Source organism: Pararge aegeria, chromosome 23, assembly GCF_905163445.1.
Source record: "Pararge aegeria chromosome 23, ilParAegt1.1, whole genome shotgun sequence".
Lineage (NCBI taxonomy): Eukaryota > Metazoa > Arthropoda > Insecta > Lepidoptera > Nymphalidae > Pararge > Pararge aegeria.
The window spans coordinates 4,198,855-4,219,782 of NC_053202.1; the positions used below are offsets into that span (position 1 = coordinate 4,198,855).

The 20,928-nt window shown below is 35.9% G+C and overlaps 1 protein-coding gene across 1 annotated transcript in view; it reads right to left on the reverse strand.

Annotated features, from left to right (window-relative positions):
• Nucleotides 1-20,928, reverse strand: part of LOC120634076 — a 52,291-nt gene that overhangs the window by 20,145 nt on the left and 11,218 nt on the right. The window contains exons 4-11 of the mRNA XM_039904469.1: nt 18,466-18,664; nt 17,037-17,227; nt 15,188-15,573; nt 13,984-14,095; nt 12,832-13,092; nt 6,187-6,312; nt 3,515-3,713; nt 28-218 (exon numbers count right to left, since the gene is read on the reverse strand). Coding sequence (XP_039760403.1) covers nt 28-218; nt 3,515-3,713; nt 6,187-6,312; nt 12,832-13,092; nt 13,984-14,095; nt 15,188-15,573; nt 17,037-17,227; nt 18,466-18,664 — 1,665 coding nt within the window. The remainder of the gene's footprint in view (nt 1-27; nt 219-3,514; nt 3,714-6,186; nt 6,313-12,831; nt 13,093-13,983; nt 14,096-15,187; nt 15,574-17,036; nt 17,228-18,465; nt 18,665-20,928) is intronic.

The window sequence follows — 20,928 nt, forward strand, 5'->3', positions numbered from 1 at the left end:
AATAAATAAATATCTTAACATACAAACCTTTTATAGCGTAGAACACCGGTGACTCTGGTATGAAATAGATCCCAATAATGTGAATTATATTGATAATCAACACGATATAACCCGTGCCTGCGTACGACACCATAGATCCCACGGTGTAAGCCGCCAAGGTACCTGTGATACCAACGATCGAAGTGGACGTCAAAAGAATACCGCGGATGTGCGTTGATCTGGAAAAACATACAGAAATTTGCATACAAATTGCTTTTTAATACATAAATAAACGATGGTGTGTTGTGGAGGGACGCTGGGAAAATAAACTTTTAGCTACGTTCGAAAGGGGGATGTCGGTCGTAGGTACGTCACGTGATAGAAGTTAGCTCTGAGGATGATCTGGCGTATTCAATTTTTAAGTAATGCATGCGAATAAATAAATAAAATAAAATAAATAAAATAAAATGAGATATTATTAGTGAATCCGGCCGACTACAGGGCACGAGTCTCATAGTGAGAAAGGCTAAGGCCGTAGTCCACTACGCTGGCCCTAAGCGAATAGTTAGATTTAGCACGCCTTTGAGAACATTATGGAGAACTCAGGCATCTGGCATGCAGGCTTCCTCACGAAGTTTTCCTTCACCTTTAAATAAATAACATAAATAAATAAATAAATTATATATTTATTTATTTACTAGCTGTTGCCCGCGACTTCGTCCGCTTTTGTTTTTGTTTTTCGAAAGACATGTGCCTCATAAATGTGGCAGCACTTTATATATTTAGGATAGCTAAGCCTGGTGTTAAATCGTCAAACACTTTCGTCCCCCCTCCCAAGAAGAACTGAGCTTAATTTCGGGATAAAAAGTATCCTATATTACTTCTAATAACTTCAGGAATATGTGTACGAAGTTTCGTGATGATCGGTTTAGTAGTTTTTGCATGAAAGCGTAACAAACAAACTTACATTCACATTTATAATTAGTAGCCATCTAGCCCCAAAGTAAGCGTAGCTTGCGTTACGGGTACTATGATGACTGATGATTTTTTTTTATGAATTAACACAAATACTAAGAATATAAATATAAGCACCCAGACACTGAAAACATTCATGCTCATCACACAAAAATTTTCCAGTAGTGGGAATGGAACCCACGGCCTTGGGCTCAGATTGCAGGTCGCTGCAAACTGCGCCAATCGGCCATCATAACAATAAAATAAATAAAAAATTTACTACGACAATACACACATCGCCACCTAGCCCCAAAGTAAGCTAACTTGTATATATTTTTATGAATAACATACATAAATATTTAGAATATACATATAAACACCTAGACACTGAAAAATATTCATGCTCATCACACAAACATTTTCCAGTTGTGGGAATCGAATCCACGGCCGCGGGCTCAGAAAGCAGGTCGCTGCAAACTGCGCCAATCGGCTATCAAAAAAAGCAAGTGATATTTTAATTGCTCCGAAAGGAGGCTTAATGCCTTCATACCTGAGATTGCGAACCGCGTTGGGCCAGCGTGGTAAATTAGGAATTGAGCCCTTTTCACACGCAAAACTTTACATTAGGTCTAACGGACCACAAGCTAGGTACGCCCATTATTATGACCGAAGATAATTTCTAGGTAACGCGCATGTTAGGAAATAGAGAATTACAGCACTTTATCCATGATAAACCCGATGATTATATTAAATATATCAACAAATCATAATTTGTTTGTAAGGAAGAATAATAGTCATGAGAATAAATAATTACTGCTAAGAAACTAGGTATTTAGCTTCAATAATACTGTTAATTAATGAAAGAACCAAGTGCCATCCTGAACATTGTGGGTATTGAAGTTAATATCTGGTACCCGACTACCTATATTTTTTTAACACGCGCATAAAATCCTAAGGTTGCCTAGCAGAGATCGCTACTTAGAGATAAGGCCGCCTTTTGTATCCTGCTTCATTCTTCATGTGTTTGTTCTTTTTTTTCTCGTTTTTCTGAGTGGTGTAAAAAAAAGAGATCTTAGGTGAGGTTGAGAACTTTTATGGACAGTTGTACACCACAGTACAGACGCCTGTTGAAGATTTGATCAAGGATCCTAGAGCCAAATTAACTCGAAACCATACCGAAGTTATCCCGGAGTCAGTCTTTACGAGATTAGTGTGGCTCTCAAGCAGCTTAAGAATGGCAAGGCGCCGGGACGGAATAACGGGCAGAAATAAGAAATAAATAAATAGAAAGTAGTGTTAAAACCTTCTCACTCTAGGCTATTCCACAAGCTTTTGAAACTTATTTTCCTCAATATATCAGACTTGACGATTGAAGATTAAAAAACTTCTATTCAGGATGCTCTTCACGTCCGTAAACTTTACGTGTTCCATATATTGCTAAAGGCGAAGTTCCATGCATACGTCTAAGGCGATTTTTATGACTGGGACACTTTATATATGTATTTAGCCTTTACAGGGATGTTGATTCCCTATTATTTACACAGACATAAGGCCAGAAAGCATAACACTCATTTCTTGAGCAATTGTGTAAAAAGTTGCATAAATAACGTACTTTTTTAACCTTTTCAACCGACCTAGGTTCGGTTACTTTTTTAGTCTGTTACCACGTTTGTTTGAACTTTTATTTCATTTTCATCAAGTCAAGATCTAATGAAGGGGCCCTGGTGAAATCGAGGGAACTCTTCAAATATTATTGGGACACCTACCAAGATTTTAGTATTTTTTAGAGTAACTTGAGCAAGTTTCGAACCATTTCCATTTGGTTCCATTTGGTCAAGTGAACCTGATGATGAAGGTCACGAATGGCCACCGAAACTACTCTGTAATAAGTATTGGACTGGTTGCTGTTCTATTATGATATATAAGCAATTTATGCTCGTTACAATAAAGGAGCCGATGGTCAGGTGCCAGGAAAACTCTTCTGCCATCAACGCCCTAGGTTCGGGAAAAAACAATATTTTGAAAATGTCACGAGCAGTTCACATTTGACATATTGAGCCACTAGGAAAGTTTTTTTTCTGCTATTTATTAAAATGCGTCAAAATTTAAATTTGGTCTCATCAAAAGCGTGTCTGCTCCATTCCACGTAACATTGGCGAAGTAAATTGTAACATTGGCGAAGTAGTTGTATAAAAAAGGAATTTATTTTTTTGCCAAAATAATCGGAAAACCTTGGATTTTTTTTATACTTGTATGCCAAACTTGTTAATTTTAAAAAAATCTTTTTCAAATAGGCACATAGAAGGCCGTTTTGATGCATTACATAAAAGCGATGGAACTGTAGTAGTACATAGTGGACCATCTTCTCACTACTATGTACCTTTTTTTAACTTGTCATACAACTATAATAAATATTTAAAGAATTGTTTCTATATTTTTAAAGGTATTTTAAGGTACTTTCCTTACAAATTTAAAAGCGACTTCGAAGTTTAGGCTAAAGTCAGTTTTTTCGTTAAAAAATTTCTTATTGAGAAAGCAGCCTTAGGGGATGAAAAATAACGCAAAATATTTCTGCACTCACGCAATTTCACCGACGTACACGAGATTGCTGACGGTGACCATTCCCATGCCGATGCCACTTATGATTCGTATCGCGTAAACAGTTGCCACGTTTCTAGTGACGACTATCAGTATGAGAGCGGTCAGGTTGAGCAACCCCCCGAGGAATAAACATGGTTTCCTCCCGATTATGTTGGAGAGGTAGCTTGGGATGTACGGACCTGGAAACGAAATGAGAAACACATCTTAATAATACATACGGTGCCTTGTTTTCCCATCATACAACCGGAGGGTAAACCTGAGTTTTGGCGTGGCTACACAGGCGTGGCGACGCATCACCACGCTATATGATTGAATTTTTGTATTTTAATGAATATTAGTTTTAGTGGAGTGGTAACCCATTTAGTTGTATTTTTTTTTTATTTATGCATCAAATTTGTAATGCTTTAACTTTTCATTATGCAATATCTGCAATAACTTACAGAAAACAATTTCGATGTTTCACATCTGCCAGGCGTCCCGTGACGACTCACACGTTTTTTTTTTCTGTCGTGGTCGAAAAGCTTAAAAGCTTAAAAGGACATTAGTAGTCGTCCGGGGAACCGGTTGTTCTCAGATGTCTACCGCCCCCCCTTCCCCCCCCAACCGATTTCTAGGGCTACCACGCCAAGGAGGAGGGGGTCAGGACAGCTTGACAACCCTAGTCTGGAGAAATTATCCTATACCAAGTGAAAGGCGGAAATCAATCAATTGCGGTTGTTTATGCATAAACGCACCTCTAACTTTTCTAAGTTATTTGGGTTTTTAGCAATTATAATATCACGATGAAGGAGAACATCGTGAGGAAACCTGCATTATTAGAAATAAAAAGACTTTCCGTCGTCTGCTGAATGAGTCTGATTTCTTATCAGGCCAATAATTTGCGACCATATTTCTGAGTCACAAGTTATCATTGGCAATACACAATACACTTCGAAAATAAAACAAATATGTGCCACACTTTGCATTAAAACTTTAGCAGCATCTTACAGCTTGGTTATATGCATTCGCTCATAAGACGATTTTGAAACCAAAAATTGACCCACCACGCTGCTCAAAAGCGGGCTTACAGGCTTGAACGACTGCTATTGCGCGACTAAACTTGCTCACCGGGGAACTTGATCACCAATTTCCTAACTCTTGACTGGTATTTCAATTTTTCTAACATAAAACCGGTCTATCAATCTCTTATTCTAACTCTTCTTGAGCCCACCCGAAAAATCGAATCCAGGACCTCTTGATACGTATTTGAACATGCTGACCACTAAACACACAAGACACTGTAACATACAATGATGGCAAGGCACAGCACAGCTTTTTCAGGTCATGCGGGTAGCGCCTAAATAACATAAATAAATATCAACCAAATAATAATAAACCAAAACCAAAACAAGAGGCGGAACAAAATAACAGACCCATAATAAATACGTAGACCTACAATAAATTTAAATAAAGGTCATTTCTTTTTTTTTAAGGTATCCAATAACCTAACGCTTAGAATAAATATCTTCTGTTTAAGATTTAAGTTATTGTTTTTTTTTCTGTTGTAAAATGGTCTAGTTCCACACTACTTTCGGGTTTGCACTTTATCATTGGGCACGCTTTATAATATAATCCAGTCATGTCGAGTCTACCGGTGATCCTAGAGCGGGCATTTACCTTGCCCAAAGAATTAGTTTGGCCATCCAAAGGGGCAATGCTGCCAGCGTCTTAGGAACTGTGCCTGGCGGAGGTGGTTTTGAAGACGTTTTAGATTTTATTTAGTTTTACATAGTTTATTTAAGGTTATATTTATAAAACAAATGTGAAAGTTATAAACTATATTTATATAATCCATAATAATATTATAAATGAGAAACTATGTCTGTTTGTTTGTTTGTTAGTTACTTATATTCCGGTCAACCCTTGAACCGTTTTTGATGAAATTTTACACATATGTAGCTTACGTCTGAGGGATGGAATATTTATCCCTGAAATGCTACTGCAAAATTTACCCTCGAGATTTAAAAAAATAGCATTTTTTACCTATGCCCATGCAACTTTTTTTTCCACGTTTTCCAACTTTTAGTATTTTTATACCCGTCGTAACTTCTAAACGATAGTTCCTTGAATAATTTCAAGAGGAATTTACAATCTTCGTTATAAAATTCATTATTTGGATAAAGATTTATATCATGATAGGAATGTCATCATCTTTCAATTGTGACGATTGCTCTGATTGAAAAATTTGAACAAACGGTTATTGTTCAAATTTTAAAATTGTTAAAGGTCATAAGTAAGATATATAGCCTTTATGTATCATTAATAATTTTCGCGGTGCACGCTTGTAAAGCTCCCAGTCAGTATGAATTTTCTGACATCTCTAACAATCATCGTTATATTTCAGAAAAACTGAATGAATATCACTAATATACTAAATACTAAAACCTTCCTCATGAATCATATCAACCTAATATACTAAATAAAACCTTCCTCATGAATCACTCTGTCCATTAGTAAAAATCGTATGAAAATCCGTTTGGTAGTTTCTGAGTTTTTGCGCCCAGACAGAATGACGCGGAGGTGAACTTTGTTTTATAACATGTAAGGATAAAGATTTATAGTAGTCAGTGTAACTTTACCCACCAACTATAGCTCCTACATATAGAAGGGAACCGATCCAGGAGGCTTCCAGATCTGTTATCAACTTCGGCAAAGGCGTCTGGTCGGGGTCTTGCAGTTTTGGTATAATGGGTGCCGACCAACCGACGCTGTATCCGTCGATAAATTGGCCGATGTTCACTGAAAATATATAAATATAAATATATATATTTTTCATATGTAGGTACATGTACAAGAAGAAGAAGAAGAAACACTTTATTGCACGTACAACATACAGGAAAAGAAACAGTAAGGAGTATACAGTACACAATGTAGACATGCAAAGGCGGCCTTATTGCTGCAAGCAATCTCTTACAGGCAACCTTTGTATAGGACTTACAGCAAGAGAACGGGATAGTGCCAAGAGTGTTGATACATAAGTACCAAAATGTAAACAAGTAAAGTAAAGTAAAGTAATTATACAACCAAATGCGTACCTCACATCTTATATGGGTGAGTGTAATAAATGTATGTAATGGTGCAATTTACTTATTTATAATTTCTACTGTCCCTGATTTAGGTTAAAACCTGTATTACAGGCGACAGTGCTCTCCTTAAATTGCTGTCTCGATGATTGAGTGTATGATTGTGCGTGTGTGAGACTTTAATGCCCGTTCTCACTAAACCTAGGAATCCCCATTGAATACCTAATGATTTAGGCGTCGTCCATAGAAAAATATTTTTTAACGACTGGACCAGGGGTTGGGAACCCGTGATCTAGTGGTTGACCTTATTAGCCGACGCACTTACAATTTGTCACCGCGCCCTAACCTAGCTGGTTAAAATAGAAAATTACTTGTAAGTTAGGCAGAAAAATCATTCTCATTATGAAGCTAATTAAACCATAATTAATAATAAATTTTAACAAAGAATTGAGAAAAATAAAACTTCCCCAACAATGAGATGGCTTGGTGATCTCCACACAATTTTTCGAAGTGTATGACAAGCCGTGGCACCTTGCAAGGACAATATCAAAAAATTATGTTTCTTGAATGAAAAAGTACAGAAGGTGCGCCTCGCGGTGCACCCTTGTTCTTTCTACGGCGCCCCAGGGCACCGCAGTTCAGAGGTTGGGAAGCCCTGCACTAGACTATTAACCCGTATTTCAGCTTCCCATATAACTTATAACTAACCCAAAGGTCCCCATTAAAGATCTCTCCGCAAGGTTTCTTAATTTTTTAAACTCGCACATGATCATCCAGAGGCTAAGACCCCAAACTTGTTGCAAATGCAAGACTTTTAAAGCGTCAGAAGCAACGAGTTCACAAAACCAGATTTTCCTTAAGGAGTAGATTCGCTACACCATCAAATATCAAAACTATAGGTGCTAGTTCCGAGTCAAACACTACTTTTTACATTTACTGCAAGAAAATAAAACAACTATTTAAAAAAAAACTTGATATTTTCGAGAAACAATCCTGTACACGAATGCAATGTTTTACACTTTTCCAATCTGGAGTTTTTTTATGTCAACGTAGCTTTTATTCAAAACCAAACTATAAATATAAATTTAAAAAGTAATCCCAATATCGCGTAAGTACATAAATTAAAAAAGAGTAAATAAACACATTTTTTTTTAACAGAGGAAAAGAGACAAGTCAACATTTTTTTTTACTAATTTTCAGTATAAATCTATGTTTTAAATATAGAAGAAAAACAAATGTTAATAAAATAAAAAGAGATATTCTTGAATGGCTTTTATTATTTTTCGATATTTGCAAATCGGTCTTTACAATAAAAAGTAATGGAAAAATTGTTAAGGTACATAATAAGACCTGTAAGATGAAATGGAGTATTATTCTATTTTTAAAATTCGGTATTGTGCCTTTAAAGTTTGTCAATATAAACTCATTTCATAATTGGAATTTTACGATACGAGAGTAGAAAAAAATAACTTACCACATGCGACAATAAGAATTTGCGCGCGCAAATTCATGTTATTTTTTACACTTTTCAAGTTAACTGTTAAAAAGAGAACGTTTAAAAAGAGAACACGAATCTTTTGTTTTTATTTTCAAGTCATTTATGGAGTTTAATTAATTAAACCATATTATAATACCACCCTTTATGCTTATTGATTGGCAACTAAATTAAAATTATTAGTAAACCAATAGTATACCTACAAACATTAGGGAGTCGACAATAAACCGGTCACTTATGGCTATACATCTGTACATTTATATACAGATTAATAAAATGGAAGTGTCTGTCCGTCGTTTTTAAAAAACTAACCGTTATTAATTTAACTTAACAAACTGTAAAATAAACCAACATAAACAGGTTTAAAGGGCTCCATGAACGAGCAATCCGTCGCAGCAAACACAGCGATCCATTGCTTCACCTGTCGACTAAACGTGCCAACGTGCAATATCGCTGCGACCGCTTTTTGCCTCATCCGCAAAATATTAATGGCTGATATGTGAACGGTTTCTCTCAATTATTCACAAAAGCTCAAATGGCGATGGGCTGGTCACGTAGCGAGGCTAAGCGATAACAGATGGACAAGAAAGACAACACAATGGACAGGCCCACTAGGACAGAGAAAGAGAGGAATACCAAATCACGCTGGGTAGACGATATCATAAAAGTAGCAGGTCCTCATTGGTTACGAGCGGCAGAGAATAGAGAGTACTGGTCTTCTATGGAGCCTTTACCTTTCATGGAGAGGGTTCTTGCTAAATAACATTAAATTGATTACTGTGAAGATGTTATGCAAATTATTACACTAACTTAAATCAACAACTAATGAATTTACTTATACATTTTTAAATGAAACTACAAAAATAAAATGGATTTGAATATATTATTATTACATTGTAATTATTTGCTAATCATATACACATTAATTTTAATTTATTTATTTCTAATCTATTCTATATGCACACTGTAAATGAAATTGTACTATGGAATGCAAGAAGCAAAAGGCTTTTTATTTTATTATTTATGTGAACGGTATAGCAAGAATCTCGTGTAAGAGTAGGTGCACGAGTGTATTTTCAGTTGAAACGTTAAAACGTAGAAATCGCAAGCGCCGGATTGCACGTTTAAATCCAAAAACATTGCGGTCGATAGTAAGTTAAGTCAACCAATCTGCACTTTTAAACTTCTCTTTCTGAGAGGAGACTCGTTCCTTGCATTCGGCCGGTAATGAGTTATCAACAGCAACCTATGATGATGATGATTTCGGTGATCGCATGCAACGTGTATGTCGAAATACACTTATCGCCTGCGATCTCGAATTGAGCTTTTCAGTATACGTCATCACACTTTGCAATATTTTTTTAATCTTTGACGATATCTAGAAGTCGTCGAGTTCAGTACAAACTAAATGTAATTTTTTACTAAAGTTATAATACACAAACTTGTCTACATTATATAAGTACTAGAATTGTTTATTTTATCCTAGAATTGTAATAAATGAGTAATTAAAATTACCTTAAAATTGTCGTCACAGGTTTTAACTTTAAATTTTTTTTCTGAATCATGTAAAGCGGTCAATCATTTTTAAAAGATATGGTACATGATAACCCGTCTATTCCGTCTTGTATAATATCATTTCTTTTATTTCTCTATGAAAAACTTCATAGATTATTAAATAAATTAAATTCTCAGCTTAACTGTATGTCAAGTGTTCTTGGTTAATTTAAAGGTACTACGAGAAACGAGAAAATAGAATTTCTACGCAAACGAAATCACAGGTGAATAGTAGCTAGTGATAATCTTAAATGAATTCGAGGTCACATTTGATGTTCTCAATGCCGCGAGTATTTTAATATAATTTTTAGAATTGTAGATGCTTAGGTGATTTTATTAATGAATTTGCATCATTCTTTTTTTTAAGTAGAAAGGAAAGCACTCAAAGCTATAATTATAATTTTCATTTCCTTGAAATATAATTATAATTTTCATGTCCATGTGTATAGTTGTATGTTGTATACGCAGATACGTCGAAGATCAATAAATAAATAAATAAATATACTACGACAATACACACATCGCCATCTAGCCCCAAAGTAAGCGTAGCTTGTATTATGGGTACTGAGATACCTGATGAATATTTTTTTATGAATATAATACACATTAATACTTATAATAAACAGATAAACACCCAGACACTGAAAAACATTCATGTTCATCACACAAACATTTTCCAGTTGTGGGAATCGAACACACGAACTTGGACTCAGAAAGCAGGGTCGCTGCCCACTGTGCCACTCGGCCGTCGATCTAGCGAATTTTAAAGGGGAAAAACACTCGTGTAAGTCGTGGAAGCTCTACCGAGCTACAAGTGGCCTGCACGAGCTTCGGATGCGAGCCACTTCATCATCAACATTATCATTATTGATCCACTACAGGGCAGTGGTCTTCTGACAGAATGAGGAGAGTTTAGGCCTTAGTCTACCACGCTGGTCAAGTGCTAATTGGCAGACTTTATGTACAAGTTAGAGAGAGAGTGCGTGCCATGGGATCGATCTCGGTAACCCCGAAAGGGAGGCCGAAGTTCTAACCGCTAGGCTATCATTGCTTACGCTACAGACGCTTCTTGCAAAAGTAACTGGTACATTCTACTCGCACTCGTTTCTGTGATGCCAGGTCCCGTTGCAAACAAATCATAGCGATCGATCGTAGCGACTAATTGCGCATGTGTCGATGGCAGTTTTGAAGATCGCTAGCGGCGATGGATCGCCTATAACATACCAGCTGTTGCCCGCGGCTTCGTTTTTGATTTTTCATGAAACCTGCAGGAACCCTACACTTTCCCGGAACAAAAAGCGGCCTTTGTGTTAATCCATTTCGAAATTCAGTCAAATTGGTTCAATAGTGTTTGCGTGAAAGAGTATCAAACATCTATTCTTACAAACTTTCGCATTTATAATATTAGTAGAATTAGTAAGATATAGCAGGTTTTAAGAACTGGAAGTTTTCATTGAGTCCCCACTCAATGAAAACTTCCAGTTCTTAAAACCTGCAACGGGCGAATAAATGACAAATTTGAAGGAGTGCAACTCTACAACAAATTACAGTTAAGTCATAAATAATATAAGTAGGATTAGTAGGATGGGAACTAAATGAAAACTTCCACTTCTTAGAACCTGCATCGGGCGAATAAATGACAAATTTGAAGGAGTTAAGTCGACAAATTACCGTTAAGTCGTTTAAAGTTTTTAAACGCAAGCTAAAAAAATTAAATACTATCGCAATTGTTATACCGTTCATAGTCACACTATGGCAACACGACGTTGATGGTGATATTAAAAAAATATCCGGATAAGGTCATTGTGGGCTTGGATAAGGGTGAGTTTGAAACCCTCCTAGCTTAAGTTTTATGTTAACGGAAGTAGTCATCAATATCACCTTACAATGATGGGAACGACCTTAAAGGCTTTAAGGCCTCTACCAAGGTGAGGATTTTGAGATAATCACCACGCTTATTTCTGGCCCTAAGCTGCCAAATTTTTAACCGAAACGAACGCAAACGCATATTCAGGCGATAGCTAGTGTTAAAAAACAAGGAAAAGGAACGCAAAGATGGGTTCGACCGAAATAAAAAACAAAAAATGTTTAAAAAAAGAAGAGCGTGACATCACCGGATTCAATTTCAGAACGTTGCAAACTAAACTCAACGCAAAATGTGCCGCGCACTTTCCTTTTTTTTTATATTTTACGTTACCTTAATAAAATTAAACGCAATCAAAATAATCAGTTACAACTACTTAAGCAGTATTTTTTAATAACTAAGAAAATATTGATGCAAGTTGGCTATGGAATATGTAATTTACTTTGTAATTTTTTCTGTCAAGAGAATTTCGAATAATCTTGTGCAGCGGAGAGCTGTTCGTTCAGAAATGCAATGGTCAAGAATATATTATTTTCGCTGTTCTGAACTTCGTAGATTTAGGTATAGCACCTACCTAATACTTAGCATATTAAAAACCACAACAAAAATAAAAATAAAACATACCTTACAGTTCAAAGTTTGTTAAACCCAAAGCCAGTTACAAAAAACAAACAAAACTTCAAAGTTAAGGACAAAACCTCTGAGCAGTTAGTTTTTTTAACAAGGCTGTACAAAAAAGGAGTGTAAGAGTTTTGAAGTTATTTAAGTGAGTTTGCTTATTCCACCAATACTTTATAATGCCTTAATTAATGAGTCTATATTATTAGCTTTAGTTTGAAGGTGGAATGTTGTTATAACCATCACCTCACAATAATGGTAACATTTATTTTTTTTATTTTACATCTTATTGGGGTTGTCATAGTTAAATCCGTGACCCCATTAGACCTTAAACGCAATTTTTTTTTTTAATTTCAATACATACTAGGTCAAAACATTCCAAATGTTTTCTTATAACAACCCTATTGAAGATAAAAGACTGACACGCGTATAGTATCTACGCTACGTAACGCGTACAGTAATCAAGTGACAGGAGTCATTTTATTTTAATTTTGCATGTGATGTTAGGGCTGTATCTGATTTATATCAGTAAAAACTGTGGCCACTACCACAGTTTTTACTGGTATAACTCAAAAACTCATAAGTCACAGAGACAGTAAATAATTTAAACCTAAAGCCCTCGAAGTAATATTTCGGTTTTCATTTACACGTTGTATAATATTTAGGAATAAAACATCACAGATTATCATATAAATTTTATTAACTCAACATATCCTGTATCTCTTTTAACGTCTTCCCTTTTGTCTCAGGTACGCAGAAGAAGGTGAACAGGAAAGAAACGATGCATGAGCCCCCGAAGATCCAGAATGTGACGTCACCACCCAAGTTTTCAACCATGGCAGCGAAACTACTGGTTAAAGCAAATCCAACCAGCCAAGTTAGGGTAATGGCCATCGCTGATCCGTTTGAGCGTACGTTAGCTCGGAACATTTCACCTACTATCGCATTCGGTATCGTTCCGAAACCTAAACGAGAATTTATTAACATTTATTAATTTTTTCATAAGACACACCAGCAATTAATAGTAACTACATTCATAAAAAAAAAAAAGTGTTAGAATTACAAGTTCTGTGTACTGCCATTACAATAATCAATGATAGGTGTATACAGCATAATCGTTGTTATCTCCGGTCACAATTTAAAAAAAAAAATAAAAACAAATAAATATTTAACTAAAGATAATAATGTAAATATGCATTTAACAGACTTCGGTAGTAAACTTAAAAGTAAATACATTATTGTACAAATCAAACTTGAATAGCTGCTACTCTCTTGCTGATTTTATTACTGTTTTTACCTACACTTGGAGGAGTTATCAACTTTATGAATTTAAAATGCATATAAAATTTTTAGAACAGACAGGATTTGAACCTGCGACTCTCTGGCAATCGCGGCCTAAGCGCTTTAACTCTTGGAAGGAAGTCGGTAAAAAACGTGTTTTTCAGAGTGTAGCGGTCTCCACATTACCGAACTAGATGGTGCCACAAAAATCCTGCATCGCGCTAGCGAAGTGTTTACAAAAATTGACTACATATACAACTTCCAAAGATGGATGTTCGGACCTCGGTCACCGAGCACAATCACCCGCTCGGAGGAAGATGTTCCTATTGTTACGGTCGAACGTATCACCAAAGCTCCCGTACACAGGGGAACGACGTCCGGCATCATCGGGAAAATGTCACATTTAAAAAGGACATAATGGAAACAAATATGGCGGCCAGCTTTACGATAATATCCGAACGAAACCGGACAGAACCGAACGACTCCGATGGTAGAATCACTAGAAGGACTTGATTTTACAAAAGTGCTTATAATCAACCTTTAAGTAAATGAATTTAGAATTTTTATTATCTCACCAGCTTCATAACTAAAGAAGTATATGATAAGGGCGAACAATGGCAGCCATCCTATGTTGTCCAACACATGGCTTCCTATTCTCTCTAGATGGAAGTAAAGACCTAGAACAGCCTGAAAAGTGGAAATTGCATACATTAATATTTTCAACCGATTTTCTGAGGGTTACGAACAAGTATGAACTGGTAGGTTTACGATGAAATAAATTTAACAAATGAAAAGCGATTGCTTATGGAGAAAAAAGCGCGGTTTCCGACTGAACTACGAGATGGTTGAGGGAGCCTATATAGAAAAACCACTTTAACGTAAAGGATTTACAGTAAGAGAGTTTTATTATGGCTGTCGTCAAATCGAAGAGGGCTACTAAGAGTGTTACCAAGTTACCCGAACTGCTCTTGGAGTTTTTTTTGTTCCCCTACAGTTAGGTACAGTTACACAGCCCTTGACTGCAATCTCACCAAGTGATAACATACCTAATCTAAGTTAATAGCGGGCTAACATGTTAGAGGTATAATGAATAAATAAATATCATAATTTGGTCTGGTGGGACGCTTCTGCCATAGCTAGTTACCATCCTACAAACAAAGACGTGCCGCTAAGCGATTTAGCATTCCAGTATGATGACGCGAAGAAACCGATTAGGGTTTAATATAACTGGCATACCCCTAACAGGTCAGCCCGTTACCATCTTAGACTGCATCATCACTTATCAGCTGGTGAGATTGCAGTCAAGGGCTAACTTGTAGTAGAATAATAAAAGAAGTAACTTAATACGTATAATAACAATCTTATTATATAGACTAAATATTGCTAAAAAAGTATATTAATTTATGATAGTAGAAATTTTGAAAGCATTGAGCAGAGTTTTAAGGCCGTAAGAGGTAAGAAAAAAGAAAACAAAACAGCAAGCAAGAACAAGAGATAGTTAAAGATAAGTAGAAAGTTACATCAAAAGTATTTTTTAAAAGATGCAGTTTTAATTTTCTTTATCTATATTTATTCAAGTTTAGATGTCAGAGTACGGTGGTAGCCGGTTAGTTCGATTCCCGCACGAAGACAGGGGTTTTTTTTTTTTTATGCAAAAAACTACTACTCTTATGTTCCTGAAACGTTTTTTTCCTAGGTAAAGTGAAAACGGGCATTAGACTTAGAATTAAGAATTTAAATTTAGAATAGAATTTAGAAACAACAAAAATAATTTCTTACCAAGCTCAATGCGCAAGCCGTCATAGAACACAGTAGCAACACTTTCCTCCCAGATCTCTCTATGAACAATGGAGCGATAAGACTGGAGACCAATCTCGTAACTCCAATTATTATAGTTGCTATATCAGACCTCACAGATGATCCAGCTAATTCGAATATCGAAGTGGCAAAAAACAAAACTACCGCCACACCACTAAACTGTTGTAAGGCTCCTAAAGTAAAGGTTATGAATAAAGACATTCTGTTTGATTTTATTGTGAATATTTCTATCCAGTCCTTGAAATTGGTGGACTCTTGACTCTTGCTGGAATATGTTTCTAGAACTTTCTCGACGTCCGATGACCTTCCGAGTAGGTTGAGTGTTTTTGCTGCTCCTACGTCATCACCTGCAAAATATATTAAAGTATCAGTAGGACGATGTATTGAGCGTTATAAGATATTTGGTTGCATGCGAAGGGAAACACAGGGTTATCGTCTCTGGTCTGATCTGGGGAGGATGGTTACGTATCTTACAACAGGCTTGCGACAGGCGTAAATCTCGCGATCTTTGCTGTCAAACGTCAGTTTTGCATACAAAAAATCTGACATCTGAACTAATATATTTTTTCTTTATCTATATATAGATAAAAAAAATTAAATCTACATCTTTTAAAAAATACTTTTGATATAGGTTATACCTTTATATCTTTAACTATCTCTTGTTCTTGCTTGTTGTTTTTAATAATTGCACGACTCATGATGCGAAGCATCAGAAAGTGCTTTACGATTTACTAAAAATTTTTTTCGCCTCATTTCGGCGGCTATTTTTATTATTATAGCCTTGTTAGTTCACGGTATCAAGATATTTTGCATACTATTGTCGAGATAATTTAATGGAGATTAATTCCATACTTTTAAAAAATTGATTTACTGCAATAGCATTGGAAAAAAACACCAAAATAGATCAAAAAATTTCCTGTCCGTCATGTGTGAAACCCGAAAACACTCTAACTTGTGAAAAAATCCATTATTTGAGTTAAATATTTTTTTTTTTAAATTCTAATCGACGATTGTAAGTCACTGAATGCGAATGATTAATTAATTCAGTGTAGTTTAATTGCAATTAATAAAAAACGAAAGCTGCAAGACTATATCTATATATATCCATGTAAAATTGACATGGATGGTGATATATCTATATCTATAGATATTATGTACATTTTATTCCACCAGGGGCGCCTGTGCATCACTTTCCTAGTACAGCTGTTTTTAATTTTTTTTTTTTTCTTTTTATTTTGCACGACTCATGTGTTTTTTTTTGGTTATTTATTGAAAAATAATTGGATAGCTATTTTATTAATTATTCGTGCACTTTTGGATTTTCCAAAATTTTTTTTTGTACCTTTTTCTTACTTACTGTCTTACTGCTCTGCTCGATGCTTTAAAAATTTCTACTATTGTAAATTATAATGTTTAGTCTATATAATAAGATTGTTATTATATGTATTAAGTTCATTACATAAACCCATTACTGGCTCACTACAGAGCTCGGGTGTCCTCCCACAATAAGAAGGGGTTAAGGCCGTAGTCCACCACGCTGGCCCAATGCAGTATGGTGGACTCCACACTACTTTGAGAACATTATGTAGAACTCTCAGGCATGCAGGTTATCTCACGATGTTTTCCTTCACCGTTGAAGCAAGTGATATTGTAATTACTTAAAAAGCACATAACTTAGAAAAGTTCGAGGTGAGGGAATCGAACTCGGTCCCCCGTGAAGTCGAGCTACCCAATGCGCTATCACCGCTTATATGTATTAAGTTATTTCTATGTAATGACAAAGTAAAAAAAAAAAAAAAAAATAGCTTACCTTTCATGGCATTATAAACCGGTGACTCAGGTATAAACATCAGCGTGACAACATGAGCAAAGCTGATGACTAGAGCTATGTATCCCGTAGTGGTGTATGCCACGAAAGGTACCACCGAATACACTAAAAGTGTACCAGTTATACCGATTATAGATGTGGATGTTAAGAGGATACCTCGGATGTGGGTGGACCTGAAATAAGTAAACAGATTTTAAGATGATACTCCGGATGTGGGTGGACCTGAAAGAATTAAACAAGTAAGTCCCTATTTATTTTAATTGTTTTAATAAATAAACATAAATATACTACGACAATACACACATCGCCATCTAGTCCCAAAGTAAGCGCAGCTTGTGTTATGGGTACTAAGATGGATGAATAATTTTTATGAATAATATACATAAATACTTATAATTTATAGATAAACCAACCAATGAAAAACATTCATTTTCATCACACAAATATTGTCCATTTGTGGGAATCGAACCCACGGCCTTGTACCCAGAAAGCAGGGTCGCTGCCCACTGCACCAATCGGCCGTGAAATGACTGACTGACTGAAATGACTCTACTATTAAAATAATGACTCTACTATTAAAAAGAATAGACATCAAGTGGAACAGAAAATAAAGATAAATTATATGAAATGTGTAGCGGCGCTAGCCCAGTGATCAGGACTTCTGCTTCACTTCCGGGGGCCGAGTTCGAATCCCAGCACGCATCTTTAACTTTTGTAAGTTATTTGCGTTTTAAGTAATTAAAATATCACATGCTTGTGCGGTGAAGGAAAACATCGTGAGGAAATGTGCATGCCCGAGAGTTTTCCATAATGTTCTCAAAGGCGTGTGAAGTCCACCGATCCGCACTGGGCCAGCGTGGTGAACTACGCCTTAACCCTTCCCATTGAGAGAGGGGACAATAAGCTTGTTTTAAATTTCAACATGTAATAATGGTTTTTAATATTTTGGAGTTAACGATATTGAGAAATGCAGGGCTTGGAAGCGGTTTAAATTAACCGGTAAATGGGTACGATTTTTACCGGTTTCTGATTGAACAATTTGTAAGGAATCGAAATGATTTCACTTCGTTCGATTATTATGAAAATAAAGCTTCATTTGCTATACATATATAATCTCTTCAATCTTTATACTCCACACCGAACAGATCTTCGGCAATGTATTCTCTACGCACGTTTCGCTTACAGATTACCCTCGTATTCGCAGAGTAAGTATAAAAGCAATATAGCAAATGAAAGTTAATTTTCATAATATATCATGAAATTCCGAAAAACTATTATTCGATTAACTTAAATAAACCGGTTTATGTCGTGATCTCAAACCTAAACTGACATGATTCTGAAACCAGGGTAAATTATCAAACCGGTACGGAATTTACACCGGTTTCCAAGCCCAGCTAATAAGAAAACATACGCAATCTCTCCAACGTAGACAATGTTTCCGACGATGGTTATTCCCATCCCGAGACCGCTGACTATTCTGATCGCGTAAATCATTGCGAGATTCTTAGTTGTGACGACCAGGATGTATGCAACTATGTTGAGAATCCCGCCAATGATAAGACAGGGCTTCCGGCCAATCAGATTCGAGAGAAACCCTGTGACATACGGACCTGAAAAAGAAAATTAACACTGATATGTTTGGCAACTTAGCATGAATTCCTTGGCAGTAAAATCTAATAGCTGACAATTCTTGTTCGGACACGGGAATCAAACCCAAAAACTAACCATAGATTGAAATGTAATTGTGACTTTTAACCTTTTAAACGGATTGCTCTGCTATTTACAAATATAAGCTTTTATAACGACAAGTCTTTCTGATTTCAGTGACTCTACCATCGGTTTAAAAGGCAGATTCTAGAGAGTAGAACCCGGTAGAAAACTCAGCAGATGCATTTGACCTTTTGACCTTTAAACCATTGAAAATATGTGGTAATACAATTAAACTTCCTGTCAAATTATCAATTGTAATTTGTTATAAGAATTAAGATAAGATACCCTACTGTTTATATGTAAGGGCCTTAGCAGATGTGACGTTTCATCACGCCATTGGATTGGATGACGTCATATTATAAAAGAAAGTCTGTTAAAATCAAACTTATTTCGAATTTACTCAAAACCAAACGACCATAGTATACCCTACTGTGTATATCTAAGGGCCTTAGCAGATGACGCGACGATTTCGTTGCCCCACTGGATTGGATGACGTCATTTTATAAAAGAAAGTCAAACATAATGCGAATTTACTTAATCCAAACGACCGTAGGTGGCTGCAAATTTACGACATTTCACCGCAGGGTGATTACGTTTCTCACGACTAGCTTACGACAGGCGTAATTCTTGCGATATTTGCTGTCAAACGTCACATTTGTATTTAATTGTATGCAAAAGTGACGTTTGACAGCAACAATCGCGATTTTTACGCCCGTGCATGCCTGTTGTGAGATACGTAATCACCCTGCAAATTGAGTAACATCATGACAGATTTGTAACGCTAAAACAAAACTTGCTAACACTGACTACTGACTGTTTTCGGTATACAACAGACATGTTTATTTTCAATCATCACGCATGAGTGTCTGCTGTAAAACTGCAGAAACTGAAATGGAAATCCAACGTACTGTCAACTGATATAAGATACGAAATCTTACGCTAGCTGGCTGGCTGTAAAAAGGTGGGAAACTTTAAAACGTCCTGACAACCCAGTCATCCGCACTGAGCCAGCGTGTTGCACTACGGCCTTAATCCTTCTCACATGGGAAGGAGACCGGTACCCTGTAGTGGGCCGTTAATGGGTCGATATGATGAATACTGATTAAAGCGTTCCACTTGCTTACAAAAGGCGTCATGTGCAACGGCTCTAAGATAAGAAAAAAATAAATGAACTGCATCGTATCAAAATAATGCTATGTAGATTAATCCGAGAGTGTGGATTATTATGATATCTATAGTTGTAAACTAGAATTATATGAGTTTCACTAGCTTTTAATGATGTGTTCGTAAGTATGTATTTCCGGTTTCAATTGTTTTACATACATAACATAGTAAAGGGGTCAAAGAATAGTTTTTTTTTTATGTTATCTATAATGCTAGCTGCAATATTGGTATAAAGTTATGTTACAAATAACTTAACGAATACTGAGATGTCTGTCAATAAGTTCAATTTTTATAAATGAATGAAGGAATGAATGTACTTTTATTGCACACCGCAAAAAGTACATAAAAAAAAGAAAAGTATAACAAAACAACGTATACAATTTGGCGGCCTTATGGCCATAATACAGAAAATAGGTGGTGCATTTAGTTACAAGTATTGTGTTAAAAATATACTAGCTGACCCGTGCAATTTCGTTGCACCAAATCGGTTATTACATAATATTCTAAAAATGAATCCTAGCTAGATCGAAACTCGCACCCGAAACTCCCTGTATACAAAAATTCATGAAAATCGTTGGAGCCGATTCCGAGATTCCAATTATATATAAACAAGAATTGCTCGTTTAAAGATATAAGATATAATATATATAAAACAATACTTGTATCGATCCACAACTTTGGAGAACGCAGTGAAGACGGCTATAACAATTAAAAGGTTTTAGATGATTGTTTTTTGGTTTCAATATATTAACTAGCTGTTTCCCGCGTCTGTCGTCCACGTTTACTTCGGTCTTTTAGTAATCCCGTGGTCTAAAGAAGCCAGTTAATAATAAATGAATTTTGAATGATAGTTTGACGATGATTTGAAGCTGTGATAGCCCAGTGGGTAGGACTCCGACTTAACGTTCTGGTGGCCGAGTTCGAATCCCACCTCTAACTTTCCTGAATTATGTGCGTTTTTAAGGAATTAAAATATCACTTGTTTCAACGAAAACATCGT